At 46.4% G+C, this 19,192-nt stretch overlaps 1 protein-coding gene across 4 annotated transcripts in view; it reads right to left on the bottom strand.

The window, feature by feature from the left end:
* LOC146869886 (vesicle-fusing ATPase) overlaps positions 1-19,192 on the bottom strand; it is a 1,522,848-nt gene that overhangs the window by 436,517 nt on the left and 1,067,139 nt on the right. For all 4 annotated transcript variants that reach the window (XM_085623863.1, XM_085623829.1, XM_085623831.1 and 1 more), the window contains one exon: positions 11,212-11,377. In XM_085623863.1, coding sequence (XP_085479989.1) covers positions 11,212-11,377 — 166 coding nt within the window. The remainder of the gene's footprint in view (positions 1-11,211; positions 11,378-19,192) is intronic.

Below are 19,192 nucleotides of genomic sequence, written 5' to 3'. Positions count from 1 at the left end.
GTGGCTTTTGTTTGCCGCACTTCTGTTTTGTACGCTATTTTGTTTAGAAAGTGAAATGCATCCTCGAGTCTGAAATGAATGACATTTTGCACAAAAATATAGCAATAAATACCACTTTTGTATTTCACATAATTGCGCAAAATTTTGCTGATATTTCACGTAACTGTAAAAAAGCAATTTTGCGAGTTTTTGCAAACCCAAACTTTATACCTCTATATTTAAATTCAGCTTATCAGTGGTTACCGGTGAAGTGAAAAGGAGTTTATGTATATTGCCACGTGGCAGAGAAAATGAAACCGAAGAAAATATTACTGGATTGTTATCCTAGTTCTGCATCATAGTTAGCTTCACTCCAGCCATGAACGTAGATAACTCCAGCATGCCTGCGGATATCCCGGAACACATCATATCTAAAAATTAACATATCCATGTGCAGAAGGTAATAAGCTCTCACTTCTATTTCATCAAATGCAGGCATAACCTTCTTCGTCTAAACAGGCAAAATATTTTCCTAGTTCTTTTGTTTCAAATCTGAAACACATTACACAGCATTACAACATGAAACCAAACAGGCTGACCATACTAATGTGTGCAAAAGAAAGTATATAAAGAGAGAAAAAAAGATAGATTGATAGGCTGAATGACTAGAGAAGTGAAAACATAAGCGGTTTCTTTAAAATCCGGCTGCTTCCACCTCCCACCATCCTTTGTACAGGCAGCTGCTTCTCAGCTTCTGCTCTTTTAGAGGAAGTGTGCTGAATTTGCTAACAATGTAAGAATATATATGTGCACCATTCAAAATAAGACAGACCAGGGAGGAGACAGTGTTGTTTATGACTTCAGTAAAGATACCTAAAATATAGAACTAGATGTACAAATAACATTTTGATTTTAATTGTAGGATCTTCGCTGATAGACATAAACATAGAACAGAACTTTGAGTCCATCGTGAAAAAACCTGCTGGCTCTTATTTTTAATGGCAACACAAAACTGGAAGCTTTGTAGTAATCAACACCACTTCATGCAAAAAGATCTAGAAGCATCATCTAAAAATTAATGTCTGGTGAAAGTTAGGACAGACTTGCCCATAACTGTACTACATATATCTAATATTTCACAGCCAAGAAGCCAATTTTCCTCATGTGGAATGTGCTTTCGACTTACAAAGTAGTGGCTTACTAGTCAGGTGATAGCATAAGGGGATACAAGAAACTATCCATCTGAAAATGGACTGCTAGGATGTTACCAAATCAGAATGGCTATGAACATTGTTGAGAAAGAGTTGATTGACTCCCATAGATCTTTATTTCTGTCCTAGTAAACGTTTAAGACTCTTAACCCCTTCGCTGCGGCGGGAATTCCGCCGCAGCGCTGGGGGGGTGCGGGGGGGCAGCGCGGTGGCGCTGTGCTCATGACGGAGCCACTCCGTCATGAGCCACGGTTGAGCTGTGCTCATGACGGAGCGGTTCCGTCATGACTCCGCCCAGTTGCGTTGTCCCCCCGCACAGGCGGGGAAACAACGCCGCGTAGTTTAGCTGCAAAGACTTCTTAGACTGTACATAAACATAGTAGGTCGCACACTGCTCGTCATACCAGCAAATAGCCCCATAGAACTGTGGATAATGTAGTAGCAACGGCGAGTACGCCTATGCCACGAGTATGTCACTATAATGCCATCCCTGGACACGTGTTTCGAGGTAATTGCCTCTCGTCAGCAGGGAGCAGGTAGGTATGTGGGGTGCCAAGTAGACTGCCAAAATATTAAAGGTAAAATACCTCTCACGGCGCGCAGGTGCGGAACCAAGGCTCGTCAGCCCAAATCGCTCGAGGGAGCTTAAATACATGCTCCCCTTGAGCGCGTTGGGCTGACGAGCCTTGGTACCGCACCTGCGCGCCGTGAGAGGTATTTTACCTTTAATATTTTGGCAGTCTACTTGGCACCCCTCACACCTACCTGCTCCCTGCTGACGAGAGGCAATTACCTCGAAACACGTGTCCAGGGATGGCATTATTTTTTACACTCGTGGCATAGGCGTACTCTCCGCTGCCACTACAGTATCCAGAGTTCTATGGGGCTATTTGCTAGTATGACGAGCAGTGTGCGACCTACTCTGTTTTTGTATTTAAGCTCCCTTGAGCGCGTTGGGCTGACGAGCCTTGGTACCGCACCTGCGCGCCGTGAGAGGTATTTTACCTTTAATATTTTGGCAGTCTACTTGGCACCCCTCACACCTACCTGCTCCCTGCTGACGAGAGGCAATTACCTCGAAACACGTGTCCAGGGATGGCATTATTTTTTACACTCGTGGCATAGGCGTACTCTCCGCTGCCACTACAGTATCCAGAGTTCTATGGGGCTATTTGCTAGTATGACGAGCAGTGTGCGACCTACTCTGTTTTTGTATTTAAGCTCCCTTGAGCGCGTTGGGCTGACGAGCCTTGGTACCGCACCTGCGCGCCGTGAGAGGTATTTTACCTTTAATATTTTGGCAGTCTACTTGGCACCCCTCACACCTACCTGCTCCCTGCTGACGAGAGGCAATTACCTCGAAACACGTGTCCAGGGATGGCATTATTTTTTACACTCGTGGCATAGGCGTACTCTCCGCTGCCACTACAGTATCCAGAGTTCTATGGGGCTATTTGCTAGTATGACGAGCAGTGTGCGACCTACTCTGTTTTTGTATTTAAGCTCCCTTGAGCGCGTTGGGCTGACGAGCCTTGGTACCGCACCTGCGCGCCGTGAGAGGTATTTTACCTTTAATATTTTGGCAGTCTACTTGGCACCCCTCACACCTACCTGCTCCCTGCTGACGAGAGGCAATTACCTCGAAACACGTGTCCAGGGATGGCATTATTTTTTACACTCGTGGCATAGGCGTACTCTCCGCTGCCACTACAGTATCCAGAGTTCTATGGGGCTATTTGCTAGTATGACGAGCAGTGTGCGACCTACTCTGTTTTTGTATTTAAGCTCCCTTGAGCGCGTTGGGCTGACGAGCCTTGGTACCGCACCTGCGCGCCGTGAGAGGTATTTTACCTTTAATATTTTGGCAGTCTACTTGGCACCCCTCACACCTACCTGCTCCCTGCTGACGAGAGGCAATTACCTCGAAACACGTGTCCAGGGATGGCATTATTTTTTACACTCGTGGCATAGGCGTACTCTCCGCTGCCACTACAGTATCCAGAGTTCTATGGGGCTATTTGCTAGTATGACGAGCAGTGTGCGACCTACTCTGTTTTTGACTTCTTAGACTGTACAGTACTACAATGAATGGATCTTTGTAGTATTGATGTAAAATATACGAAGGTACACATCGGAAACACATGTATTATACTACTATTATACCTTTGGTACAGTAAGCTGATCCTAAACTGGTTATTGTTGAAAATGTTAAGAAAGACATGCACCGGAATCAAATATATATTATTGCTGCTATACCTATTGTATTGTAAACTATTTACCTCATGTAACTGTAAAGAGCCCTGATACCCTTGGGTCACGTTCACGATATATAAAACTCTATAAATAAATAAATAAATATATGGAAGAACTTCATGCAACTCAGAAGAAAAGGATTTGTCCCCCTTTTGCTGGCACTAAATGCAGAAACGCTTGCACTTCAATTTGTATGTCTTGTTGGTACTTGGGCAGCGTGCCTGAGAGAGCACCTCCCTACATTCTGTTGAAAGATTCAAACCAAGAAATTCTCGCTACTCAGGAGCCATGCCGACAACTGCAGAGATTGCGGATGCCAGACTTGGCCCTGGGACATCGTCAGCAGCGAAGGAATCTGCTGCAATGGAAGTGGAAGGTCCAGGGAGAGGAGATGCAGCTCTGTGAACCAAAACTGTCAGGGCCACGCAGGAGCAATCAAAATCATCTTGCAAGGTTCAGCTTTGAGCTTCCTGAGAAGCCTGGGGATCAGAGGAATGGGGGTGGGGGGGGGGGGGGGGGGGGGGGGGGAAGCGTAAACAAATGCACCTGACCAGGCCATCGAAAGTGCATTCCCCAATTATACCCGATGGTGAAGCCTGCTTGCGTAAAAACGGCATTTCTTGTTCTCCGGCGTGGCAAAGAGGTCTATGGAAGGCCTGCCCCATAGGCAAAGCACCTCTTCCAGAGTGGACTGGTCCAGTTCCCATTCGTGGCTGACCGATTTTAGTCTGCTCAGCGTGTCTGCTGTCTTGTTGAGAACGCCTGGAAGGTGCTCCGCTTTGAGAGATATCCCCGGCTGGATCGCCCATTCCCAAATTGTCTCGGCCTCTTGTGACAAAAGACTAGATCTGGTGCCGCCTTCCTTGTTTATAGAATGCATCGCCGTCGTGTTGTCTGTCTGTATTAGAACTGCAGACTGCTGTATTCGCGGAAGAAACGCCTGCAAGGCTAGGCAAATTGCTCTGAGCTCCAGCAGAATAATATGTAGAAGACTATGTTGGAGCAGCCAACTGCGGCTTACATGAAGGTCCTGCAAGACTGCTCCCAGCCCTCTAGCGAGGCGTCTGTAGTAATTATCTGAGAACAGGAGTGATCCTGAAGGAAAGACCCTGAGAAATGTTTTCCTCTTTCATCTACCATGATGCGGCGTCTCTCATGGACACTGCAACGAAGACCATGTCTTCGAAAGATCCGTCGACTTGGCGCTACTGCAAGTCCAACTCCTCCTGGAGAGGACGCATCCGCAACCTGCAATGAGGAATCAGAGGAATGCAGGAGGAAATGGACCCAAGGAGGGACTTGTAGAGGCGAACTGAAAGTCTTTTTAACAGCAGACGGGCCATAGCCATCAGCTTTTCTTGATTCTCCAGGGTAGGAAAAGCTTTGTCGATGGATGTGTCCAGAATGGCTCTCAGAAACCTGGCTGTTCTAGATAGACGACTTTTCCGTGTTGAGAGTCAGCCCGAGATTGCTGAAAAGGCGTGTGCATGCCACAACTGATTGTTCTGCTGCCTGCTTGGTAGAAGCCTTCAGCTGTTGCTTTCGTAGAAAAGCTGCCACCGGAGCTAAAACCTTCGTAAAGATCTGCAGAGCAGATCGGAGTCCCAAAGGTAGGACCTTGAACTGAAAGTGGCTCTTGGCTACTGTGAAGCAAAGGAACCTCCTGTGGGCTGGATGAATGGGTATGTGAAAGTAAGCGTCCTCTAGATCCAATGTGGCCATGTAATCCCCTGAGTTGAGAAGACGAAGGATGTCCTGCAGAGAAACTATCCGAAATGATTGTTTGATGAGATAGGTGTTGAGCTCCCTCAGATCTAGAATACGGCAACACTTTTCTAAAGTCTTCTGGACCAGGAAGAAACAGGAGTAGAAACCCTCTTCCCGCTGAGAGATAGGGACTGGTTTCATCGCTCCTTTGAGGAGCATTTGATGGACTTCCAATTGTAGAAGAATGAGATGTTTTGACGCAATGGCGCGAGGGGGCTTGGACGGTGGTGCTTGGACAAATTCCAGAGTGTGGCCGCATTGAACGATCTTCAGCACCCAATGGTCCGATGCTATTTGTTGCCAGCTGTGGAGGTAATTTGATATTCTGCCTTCCACTGATGTTACAGGAGGAGAAGGTAAAGTAGTAAGAGCCAGCAAGCCGCTATTGACGCTGCGAGGAGTCCCTCCCCTGGCGTCCTTGTCTTCCTCTGTTAGTCGAGCTACAGAAAGAAGAGGATTGATTTTGCAGCTGGTTATAATTTGGCCGGTGGGATTGCAAGGTTGATCCATATGAGGAATGCTGTCGGTATCCTCCTCTGTACGTAGCATTACCTCTACCTCTGGCTCCACAGAAGGGGACCTTGCGGTACTGCAGAGTCCCTAAGGATTTTGCGGTCTCCGTATCTTTCTTAATGTCCTGGAGCCCATCATCAATATTTTTTCCAAAGAGCGCCTCCCCATCAAAGGGAAGATCCAAGATCTTGTTTTGGACCTCAGGACGGAACCATGTAGCCCGCAGCCAGCCTTGACGACGAAGGACAGAAGCGCCCGCCAAGGAGCGGAACGCCGTTGTTGCAATATTCATTGCACAGTCAATCACTTCAGCAGATGTTATCTCTCCTTCTTGAAGAATCTTCTTCGCATCTTTCTTCAAATCTTCAGGCAATTGGTCTAGATAGGGGGAAGGTCACACCACATCTGGCGATCATAGTGACCAAGTATCGCTAAAGCGTTAGCAGCTCTGACCAACAGGCTGTACATGGAGGAAAACCTCTTGCCCGCGTTATCAATGCGTCTGCCTTCTTTGTCTGGAGGTGTCGTGAGGGAAGCAGAAGGATTCCTGGATTTTCTTTGGGCAGCCCGAGAGATAACAGAGTCTGGTTTAGGCTGGCTGACCGAGCAGGCCGGGCTATCGTCCGGACCCTTATATTTCTTCTCAAGGCGAGGCAGTACAGGAATTACCGTGGCTGGACTCCGCATCACTTTCAATCCTTCTTCCCAGACGTGAACAACAATCAGAATAGACCAAACAGATTTCTTGTAAGGCTCCTTAAAGTCATAAAGGAAGCATTCCGACTGCACCGTGGGCATGGGCAGTACAAATCTTTTAGCAGCCCTTTCCATCAAATTATGGAAACCCCCTATGTCTGCAGGGGGGGAAATCAACAGGTGCTGGTGCAGGAGAAGCTGGATCAGGAATGACAGTCATCCCACTCGGTGTCTGGATCTGGTATTGTGACATTGCCCTGGTCCTCATCAGAGGTGTCATCCTGAACAAGAGGAATGATAGGTGGTGCATCCTGAGCCACAAGCATTGGCTGAGGCGGTGGCAATTGCGGGGTAGTAGGCCGAGCCGGAGGAGCAACAGTAACTGGCACCACGACTGGAACTGGAGGTTGTGTTGCAAATCTCCTCCTATAGTCCAAACGCATAGTCTGCAAGTCCGCTAGTAAGGAGGAAGACAGACACCATCTCCTGCTGGTAGTCCTCTTGATAATCTGACGAAGGATCATATTGCTGTTCCTCTACGTATTCCCCCTCAGAGTCTGTGTCCTGACCCTTGACATGTAATTGAAAGGGCTATTCGCATAGCCAAAAGGTCCATCATCCTCTTCAGATCCCTCTTCTTCAAGGAGAAGTGCAGGGGGTAGAGGAGTCACCCGCCTGGGGAAGTCATCTCAGGTGTAATTTGGCGCTTTCTGAGAGAAATAGAAATGATTTCCATCGTCGACAGAATCGTCGACAAAGAAATGGATGTCGTCGACGCAACCGTCGTCGAGACAGTCGTTACCCCAGCCGTCGTCACCCTCGTCGTTGACATCCTCTTAAACGTCATCGACACCATCGACGACGACACAGCCACCACTGGCGTCAAAGTTGTTGAAGCGGAACTCTGAAGAGTCAGCGCCGGAGACGATGAAATCACCGTCATCGAGCCCGTCGACGAATTCAGAGATGAAGGAGACTGAGACTGTACCTTTGATGATTTCGTCGATGGAGTCGTTGAAAGCGTCGTCGACGAGTGAACCTTCTTCACAGATTTAACCTCAGAAGAGAGTGAGGAGGGCTTTTTGAAAGTCTTTGGAGCCGCTGGAGGAGAAGCTCGAGGAACAGAGCTAGATTTCCTCTCAGATATTACTCCTTTTGACAGTCCTTACCTCTCCTTTACACCACGGTGAGGAGATTCGACAGGACTATGGCCATCAGACCCATGAGAGGTCTTTTTTAAGGCCTTACCAGGACGTTCTTCAGAAGGTGAAGGAGAAGCTCTACCCCTTTTAACAGACCTTCTGGAAGATGTAGCAGAGGATGCCTCATCACTGTCGCTGGAGACTGGTTCCTTCCTTGACTTTAGCTTCTGGAGCCAGGTCAAAAGACGCCCCTCACCGTCTTGCAGTGTCTTTGTAGAAAAAGTGTGGCATATTTTACAGTCTGCTGCCTTATGGTCTGGGTACAGACAGTAAATGCATTCCTTGTGCTTGTCTTACACATATAACCTCTTCTTAGCACAAGTTGCACAGGCTTTAAAGAGGGCTTTCTTTTCCTCATCCGACATCTTGAAAAAGGTTTTGAAGAAAAAACTGGTGAAAAACTGTAGAATGAACGTTTACAGGACAAAACTGAGCAGAGCTCAGTGGAGGCTCCCTTGCACAACGTGCGGTAGGAAATCTGAGGTTCTGAGCTACTCTCAGGAGGGTTCTGAGGGGTGAGGCTAATCTGATTGGTTGTTCACTTTATTTGGTCTCTTTTACAAAAAGAGGTGGATAGGTTTCAAAACGAGAATGGGCCTAAGCCTAGTTTCTGTTTTGGTAATGGTTTCTATTGCTATTTTATGTATACCGGGGACTACCATTCCGACGACGGGGAATGATACAAGCATAGGAATCTATAAAAGTTCCAATACTGGAGTAAGTGTAAGGTTCCAGTGCAGAGAGAGCTTGAAGCTTGCAGACTCTGAAAGCCGAGGTAAGGCCACTGGGAAGACTACTTTTCAAGTCAGATGGTGCAATGATTGATGGCTCATTGGTTTACTCAAAAGGTCAAGGCATCAATTTCAATATTACCTGATTAAGCTCCCATGGAGGAGAAGGCTGTCATCTAGGAGGAAAATTCTACTTTAAACCCTCCAGAAATGTCTTTATGATCAGAACTCTGATGAACAATCTATTTGTCTGTTGTTATCTTTTGCCACTCTTTTAGATGGTTCGATATACACCAACAAGAGTGGCACAAGGAGGAGAGGAAGTGAGGGAGTCATCTTGTGTTAGACTGGCTCTTCCCAAAGGAGTAAAAATGCTGCTGTTGATACTGTACTCTACCTTTTGCAGATCTTCTTTGGTAAGAAGGTAGGTACTGTTTGCCTTGAGACTGGCTTATAAGACTACAGGAGGATTGAACTATCCATCTTGAATAGTAAGGATGGTCCGGGAGCAACTAAAGGAGTTCTTCCTCTCTTTCAGGCACACAGGTTTGAGCATCTCAGCCTCATGCCTTTATCCTCTGTATGTTATGTGTATGAAGGCCAAAGAGGACAGAACCTGTCAAGGATATAATCATAATAATGAGAATCAGGTGTCAGTGATTTTACACGTAGACAGAAAAAGTTTCAAAGAAATTATGTCGCAGAATTCTAAGAATGCAGTGTTTATGGAGACACCAATGACCTGGTTAAATGCCAGTTTTCCTTCTACTTATTTCCAGTTCTACCTACATTCTTTCAGAGATCCTCTTCAAAGCTGTGAATTATCTTGATCATAGTTTCCAAGAAGAAATGTTGTGCTAGCTGTTTCAAAGGCTGTTACTGCAATGCCACAAACCTTCTGCCCATTGATGTCGATCTTGTTTCCATCCCTGTCAAGGAGAGCTAACATCACAGGTGCTAAAGCACGCTTCTTCCAAACTGCTAAGACAACTACAGATTCAGGTTTGTATAGCATGGTCATCACTTACTGTATCTACTCCATTACTGCCACAATGGCGAAAAACAATCTGAGGATGGAGAGGATGCCCATGCGCACTGTAGTCCAAGGGAGGAGCCACCTATCTCGTGATACTTCGAAGACTCTTCCAGGACAACAATGTACAATCATCCGGACCCAACACTAGGCGGCGATCTATGCACAGATATGAATTCAGCAGCCCACATGCCTTGAACACCATGGTATATCTTTGGACTCAACAATGATCATCTTGTCGCTGAGTGACGGCTGGAGAAATTTCAGGGCTCTTTTTTGTCATTTTCTGACAACACCTGCAGCCTTTCGCAGAGGGTAGGGGTGGAAATCAGACCACACATAATTTATGCAGGTCAGAAGCAGCTTTCTTCCTCATACAGGATGGACACTTCATGAAGAGTGAAAGCATTTACAAAATGTTCCCTTCTAAGATGGGAACAGGAAGGTGGAAATTAAACAGAAAGGTCAAAGATGCAGAATTAAGTAAAGCTATGAAGACTTTTGAGGTGAAAACCTAAAAAGAAAGGCATGGAAACCCCTGAAGCGTTCAGAAATCCATTCTGCTTGAACTGAACAAATGAGATTGAGAACCACCTAACCACCTAATTTCTTAAAGAAACAATGCATTTTTGTTTGTTCTCTAGTCTTCCAGCAAATCAGGCTACTTTATTCATTCATATAATTTTCTTTGCACCCATGTTAATCTAGGCAGCACATGTGGTTTCGTGCTGCAATGCTGTCTTGTGTTACTGATCTGGAAAGGAGAACAATTTAAATATAAAAAGGTTATGTCTGCATTTGAGAAATGGCATCTTACTCTTCTACACATACAAAAGTTGATTTCTGGTAGGAAACGTTCTAGGATCCGCCTCAGTTTAAAAAAAATATTGTACATTTATGACCATCACAGAAGATCCTACAATGCAGAACAGGCCATACTCCATGAAACGTGGAGGCATTCATGGATGAGCACACACAGGTCCAAAGATTTGAAGTATTAGGTCTCATTGAGGTGGTTTCTGTAGAGTTTGTGGGATATGCGAGTCGGAAGGGGGGGGGGGGGGGGGGGGGGGGGGTTTGTATATTGCAGTGTCCAAGTAGTGTGCTTCTTAAAAAAAGCTTCCTTTCTGGAAAGTTGTTAACATTTGCCAATTCAGTTGGGACAAGTAGCGAGTCGAAACAGACTAGGACAATAGTTCTTAACCTGTGGGTCCACAACACCTATGCAGGGGGTCTGCAGCTGTTCATAGAATTAAATAATATTAGTAGATTACTAAAATATATGTACACATTAAAAAGCAAAATTGAAAGCTTTAAAATGTTCTGTGTATATAAAGAAATTTGAAACAAACTTAAATTAGTATAATTATCTTGAATTGAGGGAACAGTGCAAGAACAGCAAATGTAACATGGACTGTGGGTGACCTCAATTGAAGCAGCAATCCAATGCATTGACAAAAAGAGAGTATGTCTGAGGAGCAAAAATGACAGCAATATGGTTGAATTTAGCATTTTATATTTTAGAAATGAAACTACATTTTGAAAAGCTCTAACTTTTCCTTTGACAGTAAAAAAATAAATATTTTGCATGTTATGACTGATGTAGAAGACGCAGATTAGGAGGTGCTTCAAACACATGCTAAATACCTCACACTTGGGTAATGGTCTTTACTGGGTGTGGTAAACACTCCACTCTATTCCGCACAAATTGGAATTAGGGGCTAAGAGAACTATTATCCCTTATGTGTTTCCGCTACAAAAATATCCTGCCCCCCCCCCCCCCCGCCGCTAGCCCACATGCAACCACAGTGAAAATCATTCTGTACCAATAACAAGGATGTTGTTGAGCTGCTCCACTCCATCGATTTTGGAAAGCAACTGGTTGACAACAGTGTCATGGACGCCGGTGCTTCCTGCCATGCTACCTCTCTGCTTGCAAATGGCATCAATTTCATCAAATATAATGATGTGAAGTCCACTGTTTGCTCCAAGCTGGAATAAAGGAGAAAGGCGGAGCCAATTAACAAAATAAGTGTAGAATTATTGTTTACAATCACTCAACATTTACAACACAAAAACAGCTTAACAGTCGTATGACGCTCAAAGCAAACCTCAAAGAATAGCACAGGCTTCAATATGGATACAGAACTGCAACCTAATCAGAACTAAAATGACGGCTGAAAAATAAGGTACGGCTTTGAAGATCCCTCCGAGGGATTAATGGTGCCCAGTAGCTACTTCTACGCGTTTACACGTCAGGTCACCCTTACCTGTTTTGCGGCTTGATGTTCTTTTGCAAACATTTTCAACTAAACATCTTAGAAGTGCCTACAAAGTTGGGTCTGTAGTTCGTGATTAGAACTATCTCCATGTATCGTAAGGAATATGCTACTTACCAGTATGCATCTGTTCTTGGCATGTAGAGCTGCAGAGTCACACACTGAGGATAAGATCGCCATCTGGTGTTGGGCTCGGATGATTGCAGGTTGTTGTTGTCTTCGGAAGAAGCCTTTGGTCACGAGGTTGGTGACTCCTCCCCTGGACAACAGTGCGCATGGGCATCCACTCCATCGTCAGATTGTTTTTTCGCCATGATGGGAAAAGATGGAGTGTATAGGAATGAAAGAAAGGATGTCCATGTGTAATGTCTAAGTAAGACGGATGCTGGAACAGATACAGGTCCCGGGGAGGCGGGCGGGCGTGTGTGACTCTGCAGCTCTACATGCCAAGAACAGATGCATACTGGTAAGTAGCATATTCCGTTCGAGGCATATGAGCTGCAGATCACACACTGAGGATAGATTATACAGCAGTGCTTCCCCTTATCGGTGGTCGCCTGTATCTGTTGCAGCAGCTTGAAATAAAGTTTTTAGGACAGCCTGGCTCACTGAGGCCTGTTGTTTGGCCTGCACGTCAACACAGTAGTGTTTAGTGAAGGTATGCGTGGTAGACCACGTGGCTGCCTTGCAAATGTCTTCTAAGGGAATGTTACCTAAGAAGGCCATAGAAGCCCCTATTTTACGCGTGGAGTGCGCCCTAGGGGGAACTGTAAGTGTACGTTTAGCCTTTAGGTAGCATATTTGGATGCATTTAACTATCCACCGGGCTATACCGGATTTGGAGATCGGATTGCCTTTATGTGGTGGTGCGAAAGCAACAAAGAGTTGTTTTGTCTTTCGAAAAGGTTTTGTCCTGTCGATGTAATAAAGCAAGGCTCTTTTGACATCTAAGGTATGTAGGGCCCTTTCAGCTACGGAGTCTGGGTTTGGGAAAAAGACTGGTAGCTCTACTGATTGGTTAAGGTGGAAAGGGGAAATCACTTTTGGAAGAAATTTAGGGTTTGTCCTAAGAACCACTTTGTTACGGTGTAGTTGTAAGAAAGGTTCCTCTAGTGTAAGGGCTTGTAGTTCACTTACTCTGCGTAGGGAAGTGATTGCGATAAGGAAAGCTACCTTCCATGTTAGGAATTGTAATTCACATTTGTGCATGGGTTCAAATGGGGGACCCATGAGTCTTGTTAGAACCACATTGAGATTCCACACTGGGGCAGGTGGCAATCTTGGGGGAAGAATTCTTTTGAGACCTTCCATAAACGCTTTGATGGCTGGTACCTTAAAAAGGGACAGGTGTTGCCTATTTTGTAAGTAGGCTGCTAGGTGTAAACGTATAGAGGAATACGCCAGATTGCATCTTTGCAAGTGTAGTAGATAGCAAATGATGTTTTGGATGGAAGCATCCAATGGATGTATGTCATTATTAGCGCAGTAGATGGCAAATCGTTTCCATTTAGCGGCATAACACGCTCTAGTAGTAGGTCGTCTGGCTTCCTTTATGATATTCATACAGTCTGGAGGGAGATTGAGGTATCCGAACTCTAAGACCTCAGGAGCCAGATCGCTAGGTTGAGTGTTTGAGGATCTGGGTGTCTGATTTCTCCATGGTTCTGGGTTAGTAGATCCGGGGAGAGGCGTAGCCTTTGATGTGGAACTAAAGACAGTTCCAGAAGTGTGGTGAACCACGGTTGACGTGCCCAAGTGGGAGCCACTAGTATTAGTGTTAGTGACTGTTGTTTCAGTTTGCGTACCACAAATGGAACTAGTGGGAGAGGCGGAAAAGCGTACGCAAATCTGCCTGACCAGTTCATCCATAGGGCATTGCCCTTCGACTGTGGGTGTGGAAACCTGGCGGCGAAGGTTGGGCATTTTGTGTTTTCGGGAGTGGCGAACAGGTCTATGTCTGGTTGTCCCCATTTTTGGAAGAAGGGGAGTAGAACCTTGGGGTGTAGTTCCCATTCGTGGATCTGCTGTGTGTGGCGACTTAGGAGGTCGGCCACTTGATTGTGGATCCCTGGGAGATGTTCTGCTAACAGGTAGATGTTTTGGGGAATTGCCCATCTCCAGATTTGCTGTGCCAGTTGGGACAGTTGGAGAGAATGTGTCCCTCCCTGTTTCTGTATATAATACATTGTCGTCATGTTGTCTGTGCGTATGAGGACAGTTTTGTTCTTTAGGTGAACCTGAAAGGATTTTAGTGCTAGGAACACTGCTAAGAGTTCCAGGTGGTTGATGTGGAGCAGTTTCTGTTGACTGGTCCATCTGCCCTGAGTGGTATGGTGAAGGAGGTGGGCTCCCCACCCTGTGAGAGATGCGTCGGTAGTTAGCACAACTTGTGGAAGAGGCTTTAAGAACGGTCGCCCTTTGGACAGGTTGATGGTGTTCCACCATTTCAGTGAGCGAAGTGAGCGACTGTCCACCAACACCAGATCGGTAAGTTGTCCGTGAGCTTGGTTCCACTGTTGTGCTAGACATTCCTGTAAGGGACGCATTTGAAGTCGTGCGTGTGGGACTATGGAGATGCATGACGCCATCATGCCTAGGAGCTGCATGAACACTCTTGCTGGAAGAGATGGATGAGTTTGAAATTGAGGGATGAGATTTTGTATACTGGCTATCCTGGCAGTGCTAGGATAAGCAATGCCTTTGGAGGTATCTATGGTTGCTCCTAGATACTGATGTAAGTGGGAAGGTTGTAGATGGGATTTGGGGTAGTTGATAGTGAATCCCAAATTGTGGAGAGTTTGAATCGTGCGATGAGTGTGGAGAACGCATTTTTGGTGAGTATTGGCTTTTATGAGCCAATCGTCCAGATAGGGGAAGACATGGATCTGTTGTCTTCTGAGGTGCGCTGCCACGACCGCTAAGCACTTGGTGAACACTCTGGGTGCTGTTGTTACTCCGAATGGGAGAACTGTAAATTGATAGTGTTGCCCATCTACCACAAATCGTAGATATTTTCTGTGAGCGGGATGCATAGGGATGTGAAAGTACGCGTCCTTGAGGTCCAATGTGGCAAGGAAGTCTCCCTGTTGTAACAGTGGGAGGACTTGTTGGAGGGTGGTCATATGAAAATGATCTGAATGTATATACTGGTTTAGCAGTCTGAGATCCAGTATGGGCCGTAATGTTTTGTCCTTTTTGGGAATGAGGAAGTATAGAGAATACACCCCTGTTCCCTGATGTTGAAGAGGGACTGGTTCTATCGCATGTTTTTGTAACAGGGATTGAACTTCTTGTTTGAGGAGAGAGAGATGATGTGGGGACATTGGACGTTGTTTGGGTGGTATGTTTGGGGGGGATTGTAGGAGTTCTAGGCAGTAGCCAGACTGGATAATTTGTCTTACCCATCTGTCTGTGGTGATGGAAGTCCAGACAGGTAGGAATTGTTGGAGTCGCCCCCCGACCGGAGTGGAATGGTCTGGGGGGAGTGGTGGCAAGTCACTGTTTGGTGGCTGGGGAGGTGCGGGTGTTGTTGTTGTTGCCCCGCCCTCGACCTTTGTTATTGTTTCCCCTATAACCTCCCCGGAAATATCCTCTGTTAGGGGATGTTTGTCCAGAATTTTTAAAGGTGGACGTGGTCTCAGTTGCCGTGTTTTTGGAGCCTCCTCTATAAAAGGAGCGACGAAAGGAACCCCGAGTTTGAGGAGACTGCAGTGCTCCCATGGACTTGGCAGTCTCATTATCCTTTTTCATTTTTTCTAATGCAGTGTCCACTGCGGGGCCAAATAACTGCTCTTGGTTGAAAGGTTGAGCTAGAATTGCGGTTTGAACCTCTGGTTTAAAACCGGAAATACGGAGCCAGGCATGTCATCTGAGTAAGACGCTAGTATTGACCGCCCGAGAAGCAGTGTCTGCTGCATCTAAGGCGCATTTAATGGAGGCATTAGATATTAACTTGCCTTCTTGAATGAGGTCAGCGGCCTGGGATTTAAAGGGATCAGGCAGGTGTTGCATAAGGTCCTCAAGTTGGTCATAATGCGCCCTGTCATACCGGGCTAACAGGGCCTGGGTATTGGCAATACGCCAGTGGTTGGCCGCCTGTGCAGCGACTCGTTTGCCTGAGGCTTCTAAAAGTTTAGACTCCTTGTCTGGGGGGGGGCGTTTCTCCAGTTGTCTGTGAGTTAACGCGCTTCCTGGCATTTGAAACGACCAAGGAGTCTAAAGGGAGCTGGGCTTTAATGTATGCAGGGTCCTGCGGGGCTGGTCGGAACTTTTTTTTCGATGCGGGGGTTGAGAACCCTCGCTCGAACAGGGTCTTTAAAGACCTCAGTGGCATGCTTTATAACCCCTTTAATCATGGGCAGTATGTGAACAGTTTTTTGTGACTGCTCAAAAGTATCGAGGAGAAAGTCCTCTTCAAGGGGGTCCGTGTGCATAGTGACACCATGGAATGTTGCTGCCCTATTTATTAGTTGGCCAAACCCCAAATGGTCATCAGGAGGGGAGGGCTTGGAGGGGTAGGTAGTGGGGCCAGGCATGTCAGGCATTGGATAAGACCAGTCATCTACTGGTGCTGTGCCTGGAAATGTAAAAGGGTCGTGTGGATCAACAGGATCATTAAATAAATCAGGGTCCGCCCCTCCCCCCAAGTCATCATTATCATCCTGTGGAGGAGGTGAATGATAGGGAGATGGTAAAGGTAAGGGTAAAGGAGAAGGAGGAGGAGGAGGGGGGGACGGGTTAGGAGGTAATACGGGAGAGGAAGGACGAAGTGGTGAAGTGGCACAGTCCTTTTTCCGTATGGGAGCTGGAGGAGGTGTGATGTCCAGCTTCCGCTTTTTATATGGGACGGCAGTCACATGTCCAGTGTCGGGATTGATGTAGATCCGCTTTTGAGTAGGATCTGGGCGAAAAAGTTCATCTGGCTCCGAAGGTGGTGGCGGCGACGGCCGTTTCGGGTCTTTATGAGCTTTTTTCGGTGTGGACGTAGTTTTCGATGCCGATGAAGTTTTCGGTGCCGAAGGATGTTTCGGTTCCGCAGGATTTTTCGGAGCCGATGGAGTTTTCGGTTCCGATGTATGTTTCGGTGCCGATGTATGTTTCGGTGCCGAGGGACTTTTAGGCATCGATGTCGAAGAACGTTTCGGCGCCGGTGGAGACTTCGGTGCCGAGAAACGTTTCGGTGCCGAAGAAGATTTCGGTCTTGAAGCCTGTTTCGGTGCCGACAGTGGTTTTTTCGGTGCCGAGGGTGTTAAAGGCACAATCACATGAGCTTTGCTCGAGCCCGAGCCACCTACAGGCTTAGATGTCTTCGGAGCCGGGCCCGAGGGCGGGGCTTCTGAAGAGGATTTCCGGTCGCGACTGGGCCCAGCTGGCAGAGTCTTGACCACTGTCTTTTTGGATGGGGCAGGGGGGGTGGTACTCACACGCTGCCCTGGAGTGATGAGGTCATCGGAATCGTCGGCCTCGGACACGATCTCGAGATCTTCGGTGTCATCTTCAGGAACATCTTGAGCAAAGATGTCCTCCGATTCTGGAGCTGGTTTGGCCATAATATGGCGTCGAGCTCTTCGGTCCCGGAGGGTCTTCTTCGAACGGAAAGCGGCACAAGCTGGACAGGTCGATTCGTTGTGTTCCGGCGACAGGCAGAGGTTACAAACCTCGTGGTGGTCACTGTGGGGGAACTTCGCTCCACACTGGGGGCATTTTTTGAAGGGTGTCCTGTCCATCAGCCGCTTCCGGAACCGGTCCGAGTTGATGTCAACGTCGATGGAATGAAGATTAAAGAGTTAAATCGATTGCTGGAAGTTTTCTGCTGGAGCGGAAAAAAGTTCATCCGAACCCAATGGCGGAAAAAAACAATCTGACGATGGAGTGGATGCCCATGCGCACTGTTGTCCAGGGGAGGAGTCACCAACCTCGTGACCAAAGGCTTCTTCCGAAGACAACAACAACCTGCAATCATCCGAGCCCAACACCAGATGGCGATCTTATCCTCAGTGTGTGATCTGCAGCTCATATGCCTCGAACACAGCCTTTTTTGAGTGAGGATTGCTAAGGCCAGGCTGGGAGTGAACCACCAACCACGTCTGGACTTGCACAGACTAATACTGTTGCCTGAAGCACTCACTCCAAATGCAACACAATGCTAATCATAGGCGCTGGAAATTGGGGTGCTGCAGCGCCCCAAAATAACCATGCTGGAACTCCGAAAGTGAACGAGCATTAAAAATGACTGCATTTTGTTTATCTCTTGCCACATTTGCTTGACATTCAAAGACAGGTCAAATGTCAGTCTAATCTTCCTGCATATTGCTGCGTATTTGTTTCTTAACATGGAGCCTGGTGTTTACTTTTAATCTCGAACACCAGACTGAGGATTCTGTAAAGTGAACTATGTGACAATCTTGTGGGGTGTGAAAGGAAAGGCTGCAGGATGTAGTTTTCTTCTAACATACAACAAAATGTAAATACCTATAAATTAATTGTACAAATATTTCAACATATATAAGCAGTTAGGAAAGCATAACTGAAGCACTTTTTTTCTAATTCTGACGCGTGATAATAAAAAGATATCAATAGGATCAAGACAAATCAATACACTTTACTTGGTGATACCCAAATGATAAACGTTCTCTGAAACCCAATTTCTACACATTATCTTTATGCGCTTTTTAGTTTTATCAGTAAAACGGTGTCTCTGTGCAAATGTAATGGCGATCTCAATGGAAAATATGCTGTTTGTAAATAACAGTGTACTATCATACCATGCTACAGTGATTTATTTGTGACAGTGTGCTCCTAAAGAAAACCAGCTACATACCGTACCCTTACCCCACTCCTGCAGAATGGGCGTGACTCTTTGGGACACTTGTTATCTGTGTGGTGCTTGGATGTTTCACAAGCCGTATGAGTTTAGTGACGTAACACGGATGACAGCAATTATTCCAGCACCACAGATGTCAACAGGTGATGAGCAAAGCCCACACACCCTTCTACACTCTGCGATTCCAATGCTACAAATGTGGCAAATGTTATCAGCACCTCACAGACGGCTGTTGAACCTATCAGATGCTGCACCAACTGTGCTGTAAGAACACTATCACTGCATTCAACGCATCTGAAAATGGAACAGCAGGCTCAAAGAACAACACACAAAAAAAGATCATACTCGTGCATAATAAAATATATAGTCTGCAACCTTCGTTTTGGACGTGATCTGTATTACAAGGTGCTATGGTAACGATAGTAACTTTGGTTTAATGCTGGAATATCTTCAGCACAGTCCAGCCACTACCTCCCTGCTCAATACTGCAGCTGTAAGTAGGCAACAGAAGCCCCAGAGAGCTGTTGGCTACCGCCTGTGTCTACACAGCTGCTTCCCTGATGGGCTGGCTGAGCACAATACATTCCTTTACTGAACTTTTCTGGTCCAACCTTATCTTGGAGCAGGCTGTCATCACAAACCTGCTGAGCCAATATACTGTAACTTCCATTTTTACAGGTGCCTACATCCCAGCAGAGAGCCAGG

Source organism: Triturus cristatus, chromosome 1_1 (assembly GCF_964204655.1).
Source record: "Triturus cristatus chromosome 1_1, aTriCri1.1, whole genome shotgun sequence".
Taxonomy (NCBI): Eukaryota; Metazoa; Chordata; class Amphibia; order Caudata; family Salamandridae; genus Triturus; species Triturus cristatus.
The sequence above is the reverse complement of the archived record's forward strand: the minus strand, read 5'-3'. Positions and strand labels throughout refer to the sequence as shown.